At 43.2% G+C, this 20038-nt stretch overlaps 1 protein-coding gene across 1 annotated transcript in view; it reads left to right on the forward strand.

Annotated features, from left to right (window-relative positions):
• The window catches only part of NSUN2 (NOP2/Sun RNA methyltransferase 2), a 480899-nt gene that overhangs the window by 279960 nt on the left and 180901 nt on the right, over nucleotides 1-20038 (forward strand). Inside the window, exon 14 of the mRNA XM_069219708.1 lies at nucleotides 14373-14465. Coding sequence (XP_069075809.1) covers nucleotides 14373-14465 — 93 coding nt within the window. The remainder of the gene's footprint in view (nucleotides 1-14372; nucleotides 14466-20038) is intronic.

Raw genomic sequence — 20038 nt, forward strand, 5'->3', positions numbered from 1 at the left:
ACCGTGTGCGACATCGAAGCCGATGGAACGGACCCCGTTTCGTTTCTGCCCAAAATGTCACAGTAAGTATCCTTATACAGATCAGCACTTGGTCTGTAACTTGTGCTTGTCTCCCGAGCACAAGGAGGATACCTGTGAAGCCTGTCGAGCCTTCCGGTCCAGAAAAACACTCCGGGACCGAAGAGCCAGGCGTCACCAAATGGCGTCCACGTCGACAAAACAACGTTTCGACGACGAAGAGGAAACATTCTCGGTTCCGGAATCAGAATCCGGAGACTCCGACGTCGAACAACAGCAACAAACTGAGTAAGACGTCGAAAAGTAAATCCATCGACAAACCGAAAGCCCAGGGGACGCCACTGCCAACAGGCCATGGCTCGACCCATAAATCAGGCGACCCGTCGAAGGGGCCGAAAAAGGGCACGCCCATAGCGAAGACACCCGACTCCGGTCGAGGGACCGCCATGGAGCAACCTCGGAGCCGAGAAAGCGGCTCCGAGAGACAAAAACAAGATACCGGCACCGAAAAACATCGGCACCGAGAATCCATGCCGAAAGGAACAAAAATTCTGTCGGTGCCGAAACCGAAAAAAGATTCTCTCTCGGCGCCGAAAAATACCACACCTTCATCCTACTCAGAGGAACAAGGACTAAGTGGCCAAATGCACAAATTTGGACAAGAGCTCCAAAGTGTAGAATCGGACTACACACAAAAGAGACTGTGCATCCAGCAAGATACAGGGAAGATATCAACCCTTCCCCCAATCATGAGGAAAAGAAGGATCGGACTTCCAAAGGATGACACACAACCACAAGCCAAAGTGGTTAAAAAAGTCACGCCTCCGCCCTCTCCTCCACAGGCATCGCCGGCACAAACACCGCCACAAATGCACTCACCAGCGCAAATTACCATAAGTCATGACGATCAGGATCAAGACGCTTGGGACCTGTATGACACCCCAGTGCCGGACAATGATCCCGAGTCATACCCCACAAAGCCGTCACCGCCAGAGGACAGTACCTCATACTCGCAACTGGTGGCTAGGGCTGCAGACTTCCACAATGTCCAACTGCATTCCGATCCTATAGAGGATGATTTCTTATTTAACACCCTCTCGGCTACACATAGCCAATATCAATGTCTCCCAATGCTACCAGGGATGTTACGGCACGCAAAACAAATTTTTGAGGAGCCCGTAAAATCAAGAGCCATCACCCCAAGGGTGGATAAGAAATACAAACCACCACCCACAGACCCAGTGTTTATTACTTCGCAGTTACCACCCGACTCTGTGGTAGTAGGGGCAGCTCGCAAAAGAGCAAATTCACATACATCTGGCGACGCCCCACCTCCGGACAAAGAAAGCCGAAAATTTGACGCGGCAGGGAAAAGAGTGGCGTCACAGGCAGCCAACCAGTGGCGCATCGCAAATTCACAAGCGCTGCTGGCCAGATATGACCAGGCACACTGGGACGAGATGCAACTTCTCGTAGACCATCTTCCCCAGGAATACCAAAAAAGGGCGCAGCAAATAGTGGAAGAGGGACAAACGATCTCAAACAATCAAATCCGCTCTTCACTAGACGCAGCCGATACTGCAGCAAGAACAGTCAACACTGCTGTCACCATAAGGAGACACGCTTGGCTACGCACTTCAGGCTTCAAACCTGAAATCCAGCAGGCTGTCCTTAATATGCCCTTCAACGAGAAACAACTGTTTGGCTCGGAAGTGGATACAGCCATTGAAAAACTTAAAAAGGACACAGACACGGCCAAAGCCATGGGCGCACTCTACTCCCCGCAGAGCAGAGGCTCTTTCAGAAAAACTCCATTTAGAGGGGGGTTTCGTGGCCAACCCACAGACACCACCAGCCAACAATCAAGAACTACACCATATCAGGGTTCCTTCCAAAGGGGAGGTTTCAGGGGATATCGGGGGGGTCAATTCCCAAGGAGTAGGGGAAGATTCCAGACTCCAAAAACACCTCCACCTAAACAGTGACTTTCAAGTCACGCAACCCCTTCACTCAACACCAGTGGGGGGAAGACTAAGCCAATTCTACCAATCTTGGCAACAGATTACAACAGACAATTGGGTATTAGCAATAATCCAACATGGCTATTGCATAGAATTCCACAACTTCCCACCGAACATCCCCCCCAAAACACGCAAAATGTCACAACATCATTTAGAACTTTTAGGACTAGAAGTTCAAGCACTACTGCAAAAGGATGCAATAGAATTAGTACCAGTACAACAAAAAAACACAGGAGTTTACTCCCTGTACTTTCTAATTCCAAAAAGAGACGAAACATTGAGACCAATATTAGATCTCAGGACACTAAATACCTACATCATATCGGACCATTTTCACATGGTCACACTACAAGACATCATTCCACTGCTCAAACAGCAAGATTACATGACCACATTAGACCTAAAGGATGCGTACTTTCATATACCAATACACCCTTCTCACAGAAAGTACCTACGGTTTGTATTCAAAGGAATACATTACCAATTCAAGGTGTTGCCATTCGGAATAACAACTGCACCAAGAGTGTTCACAAAATGTCTAGCAGTAGTAGCAGCACACATCAGGAGACAACAGATACATGTGTTCCCTTACCTAGACGACTGGCTAATCAAAACCAACACAGTAAAAAAATGCGCAAACGACACCACCTTTGTCATACAAACCCTTCACAAACTGGGGTTTTCCATCAACTACACAAAATCACACCTAGAACCGTGTCAAACACAACAATATCTAGGAGCAACCATCAACACATCAAAAGGAATTGCCACTCCAAGTCCACAAAGAGTGCAGGCATTCCACAAGCTAATAAGTGCTATGTTTCCAAACCAAAAGATACAAGCAAAATTTGCGCTAAAACTTCTAGGCATGATGTCATCATGCATAGCCATTGTCCCAAACGCAAGACTACACATGCGACCCTTACAACAGTGTCTAGCATCACAATGGTCACAGGCACAGGGTCAACTTCAAAATCTGGTGTTGGTAGACCGCCAAACATACCTCTCGCTTCTATGGTGGAACAGCAAAAATTTAAACAAAGGGCGGACATTTCAGGACCCAGTGCCTCAATACGTTATAACAACAGATGCTTCCATGACAGGGTGGGGAGCACACCTCAATCACCACAGCATTCAAGGACAATGGGATATACACGAAACAAAATTTCATATCAATTACCTAGAACTGTTGGCAGTATTTCTAGCGTTAAAAGCCTTCCAACCCATAATAACACACAAATACATTCTTGTCAAAACAGACAACATGACAACAATGTATTATCTAAACAAACAAGGAGGAACACACTCAACACAATTGTGCCTCCTAACACAAAAAATTTGGCAGTGGGCGATTCACAACAACATTCGCCTAATAGCACAATTTATTCCAGGAATACAAAACCAACTAGCAGACAACCTTTCGCGAGACCACCAACAAGTCCACGAATGGGAAATTCACCCCCAAGTTCTGAACAAGTACTTTCAAATTTGGGGAACACCCCAGATAGATTTGTTCGCAACAAGAGAAAACTCAAAATGCCAAAACTTCGCATCCAGGTACCCACACCGCGAATCACAAGGCAATGCTCTATGGATGAATTGGTCAGGGATATTTGCGTACGCTTTTCCCCCTCTCCCTCTCCTTCCATATCTAGTAAACAAGTTAAGTCAAAACCAACTCAAACTCATACTGATAGCACCCACATGGGCAAGACAACCTTGGTATACAACTCTACTAGACCTTTCACTAGTACCGCATGTCAAACTACCCAACAGGCCAGATCTGTTAACACAACACAAACAACAGATCAGACATCCAAACCCAGCATCATTGAATCTGGCAATTTGGCTCCTGAAATCCTAGAATTCGGACACTTGGACCTCACACAAGAATGCATGGAGGTCATAAAACAAGCTAGAAAACCTTCCACTAGACACTGCTATGCATCTAAGTGGAAAAGATTTGTTTACTACTGCCATGCCAATCAAATACAACCAGTACATGCCTCTACTAAAGACATAGTAGGATACTTACTACATTTGCAAAAAGCAAATCTCGCTTTTTCATCTATAAAAATACACCTCGCAGCTATATCTGCTTACCTACAAACTACTCATTCATCGTCTCTATTTAGAATACCAGTTATTAAAGCATTCATGGAAGGGCTAAAAAGAATTATACCACCAAGAACACCACCAGTTCCTTCATGGAATCTTAACATCGTCTTAACAAGACTCATGGGTCCCCCTTTCGAACCCATGCATTCCTGTGAAATGCAATATCTAACCTGGAAGGTCGCATTTCTCATTGCAATCACATCCCTCAGAAGAGTAAGTGAAATACAGGCATTTACCATACAAGAACCATTTATTCAAATACACAACAATAAAATAGTTCTAAGAACAAATCCAAAATTTCTGCCAAAAGTAATCTCACCATTCCATTTAAATCAAACAGTAGAATTGCCAGTGTTCTTCCCACAACCAAATTCTGTGGCTGAAAGGGCACTACATACATTAGACATCAAAAGAGCACTAATGTATTACATTGACAGAACAAAGCGAATCAGGAAAACAAAACAACTGTTCATAGCTTTTCAAAAACCACACATAGGAAATCCAATCTCTAAACAAGGCATTGCTAGATGGATAGTCAGATGCATTCAAACATGCTATCTTAAAGCCAAAAGAGAATTGCCTATTACACCAAAGGCACACTCAACCAGAAAGAAAGGTGCTACAATGGCCTTTCTAGGAAACATTCCTATGAGCGAAATATGTAAGGCTGCAACCTGGTCTACGCCTCATACGTTTACTAAACACTACTGTGTAGACGTACTAAATGCACAACAAGCTACAGTGGGCCAAGCTGTACTAAGAACATTATTCCAAACTACTTCAACTCCTACAGGCTAAACCACCACTTTTAGGGGAGGTAACTGCTTTATAGTCTATGCCAAACATGTGTATCTGCAGCAACATATGCCATCGAACTGAAAATGTCACTTACCCAGTGTACATCTGTTCGTGGCATTAGTCGCTGCAGATTCACATGTACCCTCCCACCTCCCCGGGAAGCCTGTAGCCGTTTAGAAGTAGATCATAAACCTTAAACATCTGAACATTTGTAAATAATTATTAGAAACTCTTATCATACATACATATTCACTCCATTGCATGGGCACTATTTATACCAAACAACTCCATCCTCACCCTCTGCGGGGAAAACAATCTAAGATGGAGTCGACGCCCATGCGCAATGGAGCCAAAGAGGGAGGAGTCCTTCGGTCCCGTGACCAAAAAGACTTCTTCGAAGAAAAACAACTTGTAATACTCCGAGCCCAACACCAGGCAGCGGACTGTGCCAAACATGTGAATCTGCAGCGACTAATGCCACGAACAGATGTACACTGGGTAAGTGACATTTTCATTTTGATTCTCTTTTGTTTGGATTTCGGTCCAGTGCACCTTGTTTTTATCGTTTAAAACATTTTTGCCCACCACATGTGCCATCTGTTGAAAATAAAACACATGTCAGGAATTCCAACTAGCAAAAATGCAAAATACAAAGCAGCACAATAGGTCTGAGACGATTGTCATTTCAGCTGACAAGGGTTTTCACTAGAAAATGGTCAGTTGGAGCTTAGATATAGAAATGCACAAAATTAAACACATACACACACTTCTGTCAATACACGAATACAAGTCAATGCAGCCTAATCAAGTGACAAAAAATGAGCATGTGTTAGGATCTTTTCCCCAAGAATGTGCTGGACGTCTTTGAAGAGTAGATATCAACCAGACCTACAGTACTATGCTCATTATTCTCCTAAATCCCCATCACTTGTAAAGTTTGAAATGTGCAAATGTACAACTCTGAGCTTTCTGGCTTCAGGACTTAATTGAGCCATGAAAATTAGCAAACCTATTAAATGCCACAGGAAGCTTCACATTACTATAAATCAAAATCCATATTTAATTGTAGAAAATGTAATATTCTTGGTTATATATAAATTCTTGGTGTATTTATATCTTGATTAACACTACTACATCGGAGTTTATTAATGTGATACACACAGGATTTAAGTTCCTTTTATGACCGTAAGATTTAATGGAATACTTCATGAAGGAATGTTTAGATTGGCTGAATGATGTAGGTTTTCTGAGGAACAGCTGGTTTGTGCTGGCCTCCTGTGTACACCAGAGGTTCCGTTGTGTAGTAAATCATAAGAAAAAAGATGATTGAAGCTGGTGTCATCCTTATGTAAAACAATCCTGTCACTGCATTTTTGGCGATATTATTTGGAGGCTAGCTCTAGGTCCTACAGGATCCTGATGGTGAATATCAACCCTAATGATTTCAGAGGAATTTCACTATAGAGTCAGCCTAACTAGTGAAGACCACTAGCAGTGCAGCTTAAAAATTGTTGTAGTTTGCTACTATGTTCTGCATTAATCACAAGTGCATTCAAAGCAACAAATGGAGCCAGTACTATTAGACTGCATGCTCAAGCGCTCTACTACAGTGCAAATGCATGTCAGTCCAAGGGGAACTCTGAGAGGAAAGTCACTTGAGCGTGGAGTGACGGTAACAGCCTGACACATTACACTTCTACATTTGTTTGGAATGACAACTGCATAGTAAAAACTCAATAATAAGTACTTCTGATAATCACTCTGTCAGCAGGAACATGAGACCTGCCCTACATTACCTATTAAAGATGGGAACACTGCCACCTAGTGTCCTTTTGTTTCCTTGCCCTCTACCATGTTGATAGGTTTCTTTATGTAAATACATCACTACACAAAGAAAAAAACTGTCACCTGCTGTTTTTGTTAGATTACATTGCTATAATTTTAATAGAAACTCTGCCTATCAGTCCAAAAAGTTCTCCACTATTTAATAAGAACAACCAAATTATTACACGCTTTGCTTGTTAAATAAAACATCTATCTAATCTAGGTCCACCCAATAAGTAGAATGAAGAATGAATAGATAATTTGGAAAATTATCTAAAAGCGATAAATGGGTTGAACGTTCCCTCTTCTAGGAAAAAAGCACTGCTATTGAGTTTGTGAGTTAAAGAGGGTCAGCATATTTTCTAATACATAATACAAGCAGAAGCAGCACAGGAAATTATGACAGAGGCCAAACATAGCCTAGAAGTTAGATTTGATAAAGATATTAAAATTGCTATCAATAGGCAAACATTTTACATGTCACATAAAGAGCTGATTAAACTATTCATGAATTTGTAACATGGCTAAGTGAGTTAGCTAAAAAATGTCGATTTGAAACCATGACAGAAGGAATTGTTAGAGCTCAGCTAATTGTCCAGTGCTATAGTAAGCAGTGCAAGAACAACTTTGGGCAGCAAGCAAGCCTAATTTAAAGGAAGGAACGACTATTAAACTACGAGTAAAGTAATAGAGGAATCTGACAAGGGTAATGCAGTGCTTGGGAAACATTTAATATTCAGACAGAGATGCGTCTTCAGCAGTTAACGCTATTGGAAGGAGGAACAGCACACCAAAGTATAAAAATCCTAAAACCCACCTACAGAGAATAAGTGTTGGGAATCTCAGGTTCAATACAAAAAGGCTTATCAAAGATTTGGAAGGGTGTAATTATACTTTGGATTCTAAGAACTGTTTTGCTATGAGAAAATAATGTAGATGTGATATGAAGGGCCATTTTACTCCAGTGTGTCGTGAAGGCAGAGGTAGAGTGTCGGCAGAACAATACCACCAGGATTTTGAGTGTAGAAGATCATAATGTTAGAGGAAATTAATCCAAGAATGTTATATAGTGTCTCGGAGATAAGAGTTTGGGAAAATCTTTATGCCAAAATGAACAAACCTAATTCAACATTTATAGTTTGAGGAAAGGTAATAGATCCCATGGTCAGCTCTGATTCTACTTATACAATTGCTTCAAAGGAACTGTTTCAGGAAACGTGGCCTGGAGTTAAATTCCTACCCAAATCTTTTAATCCCAGGGGATACCAAGGGACTGATACTTATGTCACTGGGTGTATGTGGTTGTAGATCAGATTTTAAAACCGGGAAATTAAACAAAGTGTACATGGCATAATCTGGGTAAGCGATACTTGGATGTGTGCACCAGTATGACCTGGGAATAATAATAAATCTCAGGAATCTGGATCAAATCATGTTGTTTTCACATTCTGGAACTTAAAGGGTATTTGCAAACTTTCAAGGGGTGTTTGGAGATTAGTTGAAAATGGTAAAAGAGTATGAATTCAAAATAAGACTTAGAAAAAGGCAGTGTCCATAAAAGCCAAATTGGGGTGAAATCCTGTTTTTGGTGAGACAAGAGGTTAAGAGTATGCTTCAATAGGTTGCAAATGATGTTGTGATTGAGCCAATAGAGGCATCAGAATATCTTTCTCCTATTGTATTGATGAAAATGACTGATGGGAGTCGGATTGTGTGTAGATTTAAGATCTTTAAATCGGAACGTTGAGACAGATTAGTTTTCCACTGCCAAATATTAACAAAGGTAATCCCCTTGTTGAAGGGTGTTTGATATTTTTTTGAAGTTAGACCTTAAGAGTGCATATCATTTGCTTCTGTTGCATGCCGATTCCAAACCATTAACAGCATTTATAACACTTGAGGGCATTTTTCAATTTACCTGACTGCCTTTTGATTTGCATTTGTTGCAAGGGTGTTTCAGTGGGTCTTGTCAATTTTGAAAGAGATTCAAAATTTGGTATTCTTTTAAGATGACATCTTCATCTTCAGAAGCACTGCCAATGAGGAGTCTTCACATGGGAAGAAACTCAACAGTATTGTTTTCAGACCATCAGAAATGACATACCTAATGTAGGCATTCTTATGCGATTTGACATCAGTAAACAGTTTGTGATAACAGAAAATGCCAGCTCCACTGGATTTGTGTTAGAAAAATTATTTGATGAAGAGAGGACTGTTGTGTTTGCAACCAGTGCATTAAATCCATTTGAGAAATAGTATTCAGTAATAGGAAGGGAGGCATTGGTGACAGCCTGAGGAACAGGGTATTTCAAGACATGATCATAAGCCACTCTTAAAGTTTTTGAGCGATGTCTATTGGCTAGGCTTCTTCTAGGTTGGCAAAATTTGCTGCTAGGTCACCAAACTTTATTTAAACAAAGTATATTCCTGGTTGGCAGAATTGTAACACTGCTAGCAAATTCTTTCACTCTTGCCGGATGAAAGTGTGTTAGTTGATGACGTTAAAACCGAAGAGATCTATTCAATGTTAATGAAGAGTTGTATAATGCGATCACTAAAAGTGAATGGTCCAGTGCAATGAAAAGGAAGTGTAAGGAAATGCCTCCTTGGCATGGTTACCCCCTGGCATTTTGCCTTTGCTGATGCTATGTTTTGAATTGAAAGTGGGCTGAGGCCTGCTAACCAGGCCCCAGCACCAGTGTTCTTTCCCTAATCTGTACTTTTGTTTTCACAATTGGCACACCCTGGCATCCAGGTAAGTCCCTTGTAACTGGTACCCCTGATACCAAGGGCCCTGATGCCAGGGAAGGTCTCTAAGGGCTGCAGCATATCTTATGCCACCCTGGGGACCCCTCACTCAGCACAGACACACTGCTTGCCAGCTTGTGTGTGCTGGTGAGGACAAAACGAGTAAGTCGACATGGCACTCCCCTCAGGGTGCCATGCCAACCTCACACTGCCTATGCAGTGTAGATAAGTCACCCCTCTAGCAGGCCTTACAGCCCTAAGGCAGGGTGCACTATACCATAGGTGAGGGCACCAGTGCATGAGCACTGTGCCCCTACAGTGTCTAAGCCAAACCTTAGACATTGTAAGTGCAGGGTAGCTTTAAGAGTATATGGTCTGGGAGTCTGTCAAACACGAACTCCACAGCACCATAATGGCTGCACTGAAAACTGGGAAGTTTGGTATCAAACGTCTCAGCACAATAAATGCACACTGATGCCAGTGTACATTTTATTGTGAAATACACCCCAGAGGGCACCTTAGAGGTGCCCCCTGAAACCTTAACCAACTACCTGTGTAGGCTGACTGGTTTCAGCAGCCTGCCACACTCGAGACATGTTGCTGGCCACATGGGGAGAGTGCCTTTGTCACTCTGTGGCTAGTAACAAAGCCTGCACTGGGTGGAGATGCTATCACCTCCCCCAGGCAGGAGCTGTAACACCTGGCGGTGAGCCTCAAAGGCTCACCCCCTTTGTTCCAGCACCACAGGGCATTCCAGCTAGTGGAGTTGCCCGCCCCCTCCGGCCACGGCCCCACTTTTGGCGGCAAGGCCGGAGGAGATAATGAGAAAAACAAGGAGGAGTCACTGACCAGTCAGGACAGCCCCTAAACCAACCTGAGCTGAAGTGACTCTGACTTTTAGGAATCCTCCATCTTGTAGATGGAGGATCCCCCCAATAGGGATAGGAATGTGACCCCCTCCCCTTGGGAGGAGGCACAAAGAGGGTGTAGCCACCCTCAGGGCTAGTAGCCATTGGCTACTGCCCTCCCTGGCCTAAACACACCCCTAAAGTCAGTATTTAGGGGCTCCCCTGAACCTAGGAAATCAGATTCCTGCAACCTAAGAAGAAGAGGACTGCTGAGCTGAAAAATCCTGCAGAGAAGACGGAGACACCAACTGCCTTGGCCCCAGCTCTACCGGCCTGTCTCCCCCCTTCGGAAGAAAACTGCTCCAGCGACGCTTTCCCCAGGACCAGCGACCTCTGAATCCTCAGAGGACTGCCCTGCTCTAAAAGGACCAAGAAACTCCAGAGAACAGCGGCCCTGTTCAACAAAGACTGCAACTTTGTTTCCAGAGGAGCAACTTTAAAGACCCCTGCAATTCCCGCCAGAAGCGTGAGACTTGCAACACTGCACCCGGCGACCCCGACTCGACTGGTGAAGAAACAACGCTACAGGGAGGACTCCCAGGCGACTCCAAGACTGTGAGTAACCAAAATTGTCCCCCCTGAGCCCCCACAGCGACGCCTTCAGAGGGAATCCCAAGGCTCCCCCTGACCCCGACTGCCTGACTCCCAGATCCCGACGCCTGGAAAAGACCCTGCACCCGCAGCCCCCAGGACTGGAAGGACACCCCTTGGTGTCCCATTGATTCCTATTACAAACCAGACGCTTGTTTACACACTGCACCCGGCCGCCCCGCGCTGCTGAGGGTGTACTTTCTGTGTGGACTTGTCGCCCCCCCCCCCCCCCTTGATGTGCCCATTCAAGACAGTATACAGTACCTGTCTGGCATGGTAACTGAGCAAATGGGCTCCTACTAACAGAGAGGGGCTTACATAACCATATTGCCCCCCATGTGCCATGTGGCTGAAAATCACTGTCTTCCACTTATTCCAGAGCTGAAAGCTGAACAACTGCTAGGCTGAGTGACCTCTTTCTAAATGAAAATTGTAAAAGCGTGGAAAAGATGGGGTCATAGAGCTCCTTTGATGTATTGCTTAGTAACCTATTGAGTAGATTATCATTTGGGGCTTTATGCTATTGGTTGAACTGGGGAGTTTTCACACCCATGTTGAACATGTACACAGGGTGCTACAAAATGGTGTTATTGATGTGCACAGTGGGTGCAGATAAACATGCAAACTTCCATTATTGGGTGGGAGCATGGTGGCTAGTGTTGCTCCTCATAGAAATATTTTCCTGATGGGGGGAAAAAGTCTGGGAAAACACTTATGATGATTGTCCACCTTGAAACGCAGTGTGAACAGATCTATTTTCTAATTGTGGAAAATCTTTGCGTTTAGGTTTTGATATGTGTACTCAAATGGAAGATATCTGTAGATTTAGTAGTCTAGCGTACTTGTTTGCTCTTTACAGAAAATGCACATAAGGTTTTGAATCGTGAAGTTACTCATTTGTTTGATAGTTACTCAGTTACTCTTGCTTTATGTGAAGCGGGCCAGATGAATCTGCAGAAAGGAGAAGTATGCATATGAAATCTTATTTGAAAGTTAACCTGCTTTCCTAAAGTGAAATCTACATACACGAATCAGTAAGCCATAATACTCACAATACACAGTGAGTTTTGTCTTTTTTGTTTCATATTGATGGGGCACAGAAAACTTGTATAGGAACATTTGTTCATTAACTTTAGTGTAGTTGAGATTAGAGTTTTCGGATCACAATAAGGGAGTTACTACACAGCATAAGTAGTGTAAATGTACTCCACAGTGTTGGAATCAACTGTGATTTCTTTCATATTGCTTTTGGTTTCTCTGTGTATCAAAATGAGACTACATGTTATGTTTGTTTAAAAAGAAAAAAAAAAAAATTCCTCTGTTCTCATGAATAGGTAAAGCAAATGTGTTCCAAAGTTCTCCTTATTCGTGTACTAGTCTAGCAACAACTTTAGCTGTCTTAGCACGCTCAGATATTTAAAAAAAAAATCATAATAAAAAAATACATATACATTAGTAGAGGGGCTTTAAATGAGCCATCTTCGTCCAGCTGTTTTTCCAGCTGTCATTCACATTTTAGTTCCTCCCATCAGAGCATACAGCCAGGTGGGTCCATTCATTTCAGCCACTGGTGTTCTTGAATTGCAGCACCATTTTTTTCTGATTATATTTGCAGATCCACCTGTAACAAAGTACTCTTCTGTGTCTGGTGGTGTGCTAGTTCTTTACTTTGCCAATTTCTTTTCTTCCTTACTTTATCATTCGTTTTTTTGTCATCTTTGTGTGTTTAAACAATGTCTTCAGGTTACTGTAATGTAAACCTGAGTACCTTATATTTGTTTCACTATGAGTCTAATTTGTTGGTATGTGCATTAAAACAAAATATTGTTTCCATACTTCTTATATTTATGAATACCCGCTGAGAAGTACCTGTGCTTTTCTACTATCAGTTTAGGTGATTTCTTTTTTTTTTTAAGTTTACGTTGCTTAATGCAAGCATATAGGCTAATCATGTAGGCAACAGGTTTTCTGTTTTTTGGAGTTTGCGTGAAAAATAATTACAACAGTTTTAACCATTGCACTGGCTTACCCGTGCCAGACCTGTTGGCTTAGCCAGTGGTTGCTCTAAATGTGTCTTTTCATAGAGTAGGGCTGTCTGTTTTGTCCACCATGGCTGTTTAAGCTTCATTTAACTTTGCTTAATTTAATTTTTTGAAATCTGGAACATCTAATAGGGGTCCGCTGCCTTTGCAGATCAATCTTGGTATAACATGAAGCAAACATCCATTTTGTAGCTTTTTTGATAACCATTTAATGCATGTATCCGTTTATTTTGAAATGCACTGATTTTATTTCCTCTATGTTTCAACCTTTATTATTTAAACAAATTTTATTAGATTTTATACAAAACATTCAACCACAATCAAGGAGATGAAATAAGCGATAATTAATGCTATTTCGGTTAGATTTACAAACCTATTATACTAGCACAATTACATCATGTGACATAGTGTACGGCGTATATTGGTATAAGATTGGCTAACATGGGATTTTTTCCTGATACATGGGTCTCTCCTAGGTTGAGATTCTATTTGTAGCCTAAAAAAAGATTACCCTGGCCCCCCACTGCCCAACTGGCACCATACCTGCTTCTTATCCTGAGTGATCTATTAACTGCAGCAATGTTTTGTGGCGGGAGGGCATCTGGGAGGCTGAACTGGATTTACCTCGTGGGTTAAGAGCTGCTGTGATGAGGGGGCTGGGAAAAGTATCTGTTTTGCTATTTTTCATACTTTATAAACTGGTTGGAGAAACTGTTAAACTTTTAAACAGTATGGTATTATGGTTTAAATATGCAGCTGGTAAGGTGGATTTCTGATGAGAAGCCATCAATGATATTCCTTTGTTGAATTCTAATGGTTAACAAAACGATTACATTTACACGCCCTACTGACCCTGTGACTGCCTCACATCTCTGAAAATTGAGTCATAAAAACATATATTTTGATTTATTTTGCCCAAAATGGTCTGATCCAGCTTTAGTATGTATTGCTGTGAAGAACAACTCCCCTATCTGCTTATTCCACATTGTCATAGAAGTATTGCTTTCACAGGCAGATGAAGCCCACATAGTCATTGTATATCTTAAATATGCTACACATATAGGGCCTTATTACAACCTTGACGGAGGAGTTTCCTCCATCACAAATGTGCTGATATCCCATCTGCCGTATTGTGTTCCCATTATATTCAATGGAGATCGTAATACGACAGACGGATATTTGTCACATTTGTGATGGAGGAAACTCCTCCGTTAAGGTCGTAGTAAGGCGCATAGTGTTTGCTCTCAAACTTCACCCTAATGCTTAAAAACAGGTTTACTGAAACACGTTTGTATTCTCTTTAGACCTCCACCAGCTAAGAAAATGAAGCTTTTTGGATTTAAAGAAGACCCATTTGTTTTTTTACCAGAAGAGGACCCGTTGTTCCCACCGATTCTGTAAGAATATTTGTTCCCTTGTAACATTTGATATTATTGTGGTTCTGTGATGAGCCTTGTTTCCTTCAAATTAGATTGTAATGCAAATATCTGTCAATACAGTGTTTTCTAGTGTGCAGGAATTGAAAAAGCAACTACGATAAACAAGCGTGAAACACAGATTTTTTTTTTTAGTTTTGATCAGAACATTGTAATGTTGAGCTCACCATTGAAGACAATGCAGCAGCAGCCTTTAAAACATGGAATAAGCACGCTGCACTGCTTTCAGCGTTACAGTCGCCTGATACACAACCTCTTTTCCCCTGCCTCTCCAAAATATATGGATTTTACAGGGAAAAGCAAAAGACCGAACCTGTGGAGCAGGGCACACGAGCACGCACCCCCCTCCTCCCCCTGTCTGTCCTCCCGTAGTTCAGTGTCACTGGAGCATTGGAATGTTGGAGGGGGAATGCTGCTTAGCATTGAGGGTTCTCTGGCTTCTCTGAGAGATAAAAAGCAGTTTAGCTGAGGCCAGGTAGAGCCAGGGACTGACTTAAGCCTCTTTTCTGAGCTATTGCTTTAATAGTTCGACTGCTGACAGCTGTGGTCCACCATGCTGCTGTTATCTCTTGAAGAATTACAGCAGCAGTTGCAAAACAAACGCTTTTGGGGGGGCTGATACCTAGGACACAGTTTACTGATGCTGGCTTTGAGGTCTTCCCTATAGTTGAAGATGCTTTTGAAACTCTTATATGAAAGGCACTGTAAAAGAAAACCACTGAATATCACCAAGAGCAAAAGATGCTACATGTCTCCAAATAAAAAAATCATACGGCCAGGTTATTATTTATTTATTTGAGTTCATTCGGTCTAGAAATCTAGACCATTTGAGGTAATAATAACAATCATACATAAAAGAAAAGAGTGATAAAAACATGGTAACAATGTAAAACCAATAGTCGTCAAAACATTCTAGCAATAAGAACAGGACAGAGCATTTGATCAAATATATAAATACAATAAAGTAGGACATAAATAGATGTAGTAAAAAAAAGGGGACAGAGCTAAAAATTAAGGTATAAAACTTTTTGTCTGGTGGACCAGTGTGCACGAGCAGAAGACAAAAAGACAGAGATAGTCTGATTAGATTAAAAAATAAAAAATAGAATAAAAAACATTATCAGAATACCAATCAAAAAACAGCAGTAAAAGCTATATGGGAAGGCTATATAGGCTAGTGCAGTCTCAGGAAATCATGAAGAAGGCAACAACTTCCTAATGGAAATTTCCTGCTAAAAACAATACAGGAAGATAAAAAGAGCATACGGCCAGGTTATTTCTGCATTTTGCAACCTCTTTATTGGACTCTGATGCTTTGGGGTTGCAAACCCTGCTTCCTCTTGGGGAGGTAATGACTGTGAAATGGACAATCTTCTCCCTGGTATCCATTTTGTGCCTGGCATTACAGTGACATGAAGAATGCAATGTTTATTCTGGTTCATACAATCACTTGCAAATTCGCCATTGTTGTCCTGCCTTCACACTTGAAGTTTTAGTTGGTGTTCTTTCAAGTTGTTCTTTGCTTGTTGGAGTCAGCTGTCAGTGTTTGCCACTGATGGAGCATGGAAAAATATTATTGCTAATTTCTACACCGGCACCTGTAGCACTTTAAGTGGATCAGCTGACCCCCATCTAAAGCAGATATTACTAGGTGCATTGTTACAGAATTTCTTTGGAAATGAACTGTCATTAATTGGCAGTATGCTGGTGCCCATCTTCTAGCTGTCAAATTCCAGCGGTTTGAAAACTTGCATTGGCACACCTGTGTAAGCCCTGCTGTGGTTCTTCGTGAATTTCGTGCTGCTTACTGCCTGTTTACCTTAATGATCAGGCTTAATGCATACTGATCCTCTGGGTCTACCATGCTGTTGACCTGCCAGCTGCTAACTTTACTAGTATTGAAGGCCCCTGCCATCTGAAGGATTCCAGTGATGCATAATTGAAGCACCAATACGTTCTCTCAACCCATGACACAGAGGAATGCTGACAAATTTCACCTTTAAGTGCAAATTACTTTGATCTGTCTTTCAGCTATGGATTTTTTTGGGGTTTGCTCTGTTCATCTTTGTAGGGGCACCAATTTGCTGTTTCCTAGAACCCACCAGCCTCCATCTTGAATAGCATCGGAAACAGGCCTATCGTCATCCTCAAAGACCTAGGTGCCTGAAGAAGCATTCCTGACGCACACTGCAGGTCCCTGTCCTGCCTTGCTTAGCTGAAGTCTGGAAGGTGGAGCACGGATACCAGACCCCTTAATTTTTTATTGTGAACACACTCTTGATTATACCTTGATCCTGTCTTCTTTCCCCACGTGTGGTCACTTTTATGCTATTTTGTAATTATGTAGTGATCTTGATCAGAGAGTGGTTGTGTACAGACCAAGATCAAAAGCACTTCTATTGTCCCCCTGACCTGAGAGTTAACATTGAGCATACCAAATAGGGTTCATATTGTATGTGCAATACAACCATATATAATCCTTTAAAGATGTATCTGAATAAATGGAAATATTTTTCCTCGTACTACATTGTCATCGTAATGGTGTAATGGAAACGTTTTTGTCGAATTATATTTTTATCACTAGCTTGGAAGTTTTCTCAATTTGTTTTGGAAGAATGTCTTTTTTCGATGGGCTGTTCTTATAATTTGTTTCCTGTATTGTATTTAAATTGTGCTTCAGTTCCTGTTTCAAATTGTATTTTATGCTTGTTATAGTTCCTTTTTAGGTCGCAGCCTACTGCTTTCCTAAAGATCTCATGGGGTGGGGGGTTAAAAAAAATTGACCTGGGAATGCATTGCGCCTGTTGCTTGCTATTGGGTTTGTGGTTTGTGTAGGAAAGTGCCCCTTTTGGAATCACCCCCCGTCACCCCCACACATTTTTTTGCCTGATATCTGATGCTAACTTGAAAGTGTGCTGAGATCCTGATAACCAGACCCCAGCACATGTGTTGTTTCTCTAAACTGTACCATTGTTGCCACAATTGGCACACCCCTGGCACTCAGCTAAGTCCCTTGTAAAAGGTACCCGTGGTACCAAGGGCCCTGTGGCCAGAGAGGGTCCATATGTGCAGCATGTATTAGGCCACCCTAAGGGACCCCTCACAAACACATGCACACTGCCATTGCAGATTGTGTGTGTTACTGGGGAGAAAAAGGAAAAGTCGACATGGCATCCCTTCCTTTGTGCCGTGCCCACAAACCACTGCCTGTGACATAGGTAAGTCACCCCTCTAGCAGACCTTACAGCCCTAAGACAGGGTGCACTACTCCACAGGTGAGGACATAGCTGCATGAGCAATATGCCCCTACAGTGTCTGCGTTCAATCATAGATATTGTAAGTACAGTGTGGCCATATTGAGTACATGGGCTGGGAGTTTGTCATTGCAAACTCCATAGCTCCATGATGGCTTCACTGAAGACTGGGAAGTTTTGCATCAAACTTCTCCGCTCAATAAACCTTCACTGTTACCAGTGTTGGGTTTATTGTAAAATGCACATGGAGAGCATCTTAGGGATGCCCCCTGAAATTCACCTAACTCTCTAGTGTGTGGCTGACTGGTCTTAGCCAGCTTGCCACCACCAGACAAGTTTCTGACCCCATGGGGTGAGGGCCTTTGGATTCGGGGACAAAGCCTGTTCTGGGTGGAGCTGCTTCACACCTCCCCCTGCAGGAACAGCAACACTTGGCGGTGAGCCTCAAAGGCTCCTGCTTTTTGTTATGCTTCCTCAGGGCACTCCAGCCAGTGGGGATGCCTGCCCCCCAGGACCAGGCCCCACATTTTGGCCGCGGGGCTGGCGGGAAAATGAGTAAACACCAGGAGGAGTGTCCACCCCAGCTGGGACCACCCCTAGGGTGCCCAGAGCTGAGATGAACCCCTTCTGGCAGAATCCTCCATCTTGTTTTGGAGGGAGATAGTCATTAGGGTTAGCTATGTCCCCTTCCCCCTCACCAAAAGGAGTGGGTACATTGGCTACTGTCCTCTGACCCTTGTAACACCCCTAAATCTCATATTTAGGGCGTTGCATCGGCTATATATGTTGCATGTGCATGCGATGCTCTGTGCGCGATTTGCCGGCCTCTTGACATGCCTAAAACCTGTCAGGTGCTTGAGCTGCTGTGGCGCGCGCGCAGTCGTCGGGTAGGCTTATTACCAGACCGTATGGGTGCTTGCAGGAGCGGCGGTGGTTGAGGCAGCTAAGGCTAAATGGGAGATGGATGTTGGGGAGGAGATCTCTGATGCTATGTGGAGAAGCTGTTGCGCACACATGAGAACACTGTCGCCTAACTATAGACTGCGGCTCATACACTTTAAATTCTTAGATCGTTTATATTACACCCCTCGCGGTTTGTGTGCTGTGGTGCTGCGTGATGATGCACGCTGCGAAAGATGCCATGTGCCGGACACTGATTTTTTTGGCACCTGCAGTGGAACTGTAGAGAGGTGCGCGCCTTTTGGGAAGAGGTGATGCATGCAATAGCTGGAATGACTGGTTTGGATCTACCTTTCTCCCCTGTGGTGGCGTTGCTTGGACTGCTGGATGGGGTGCCGTTGGGGTGGAGGCGTCTGGTGGGTATGCTGCTTTTGCTGACGAAGAGAAGAGTGGCGATGTGCTGTGGATGGGGTAGGGCCCTGCGTGGGTCTGATTGGTTGCGTGATGCTGCGTTCTGCCAGGAGCAGCTGTCAACTTTCTGGGAACTGGCCCCTGCGTGCTCTCGCCCTAGAGATATCTGGGCACCTTTTCGCTCCTTTTTGGAGTCTCATATCTGAATTGAGAGGGCCTCGGATACATATGAGTGGCTATGCACATGGTCAATTGGATTGGTTGTTGTCTGGTTGAGGTTCCTGCCACATGAGTCTGCTCTGCCGACTCCATTACTACATTGTTGTGGCTGTTGTTGAGTTTTTATACCCTGGAGAGCTCCAGCATTCAGATTTCTCCTAGAGGTGTGCTTCATGTTTTTGCTCTTGTCGAGGGTATGGGGTGTCGCTTGAATTTGCTGATCTGGGCATGCTGGGAACCTTGTTTTTGTGGTACTACTCTTCTGGTTGACCCTGGCGATAATGTCTGTACACTGATGGATTCTTTGTGCTGTATTCACTAGCTCTTGGGGCTGTTGTTGCTGTTTTTATTGTAAAATTTGCATAAATAAATAAAAAATAAAAAAGTCTTGTATTTAGGGACATCCCAGAATCTTGCTCTTCAGTCCTTCTTTAGGTCATAAGGAATCTAAAGAGCCACACCAGCAGTGAAGACTCCAAACAACAACTGACTTGGCCCCGGCCCTACCTGCCTGTCTGCAGCTTCTAGACTCCTTCTACAAGAAGACAACTCGTCCTGCAGGACCAGTGACCTTCTCAACCCCTCAAAGGACTGCCTGCCTTCCCTAAAGACCGAATCTCCCAGGGACAGCGGCCTTGTCCACAAAGAAACGTCCAACAAAGACTCCAGAGCCCTTCGGATCTGGGTTTCCTGCCCACTCTGCACCAGATGCCCAAGGCCCAAGTCCAGGTGGCTCACCTGACCAGAGAG

The sequence above is a fragment of the Pleurodeles waltl genome, chromosome 2_2, assembly GCF_031143425.1.
Source record: "Pleurodeles waltl isolate 20211129_DDA chromosome 2_2, aPleWal1.hap1.20221129, whole genome shotgun sequence".
NCBI classification, from domain to species: Eukaryota; Metazoa; Chordata; class Amphibia; order Caudata; family Salamandridae; genus Pleurodeles; species Pleurodeles waltl.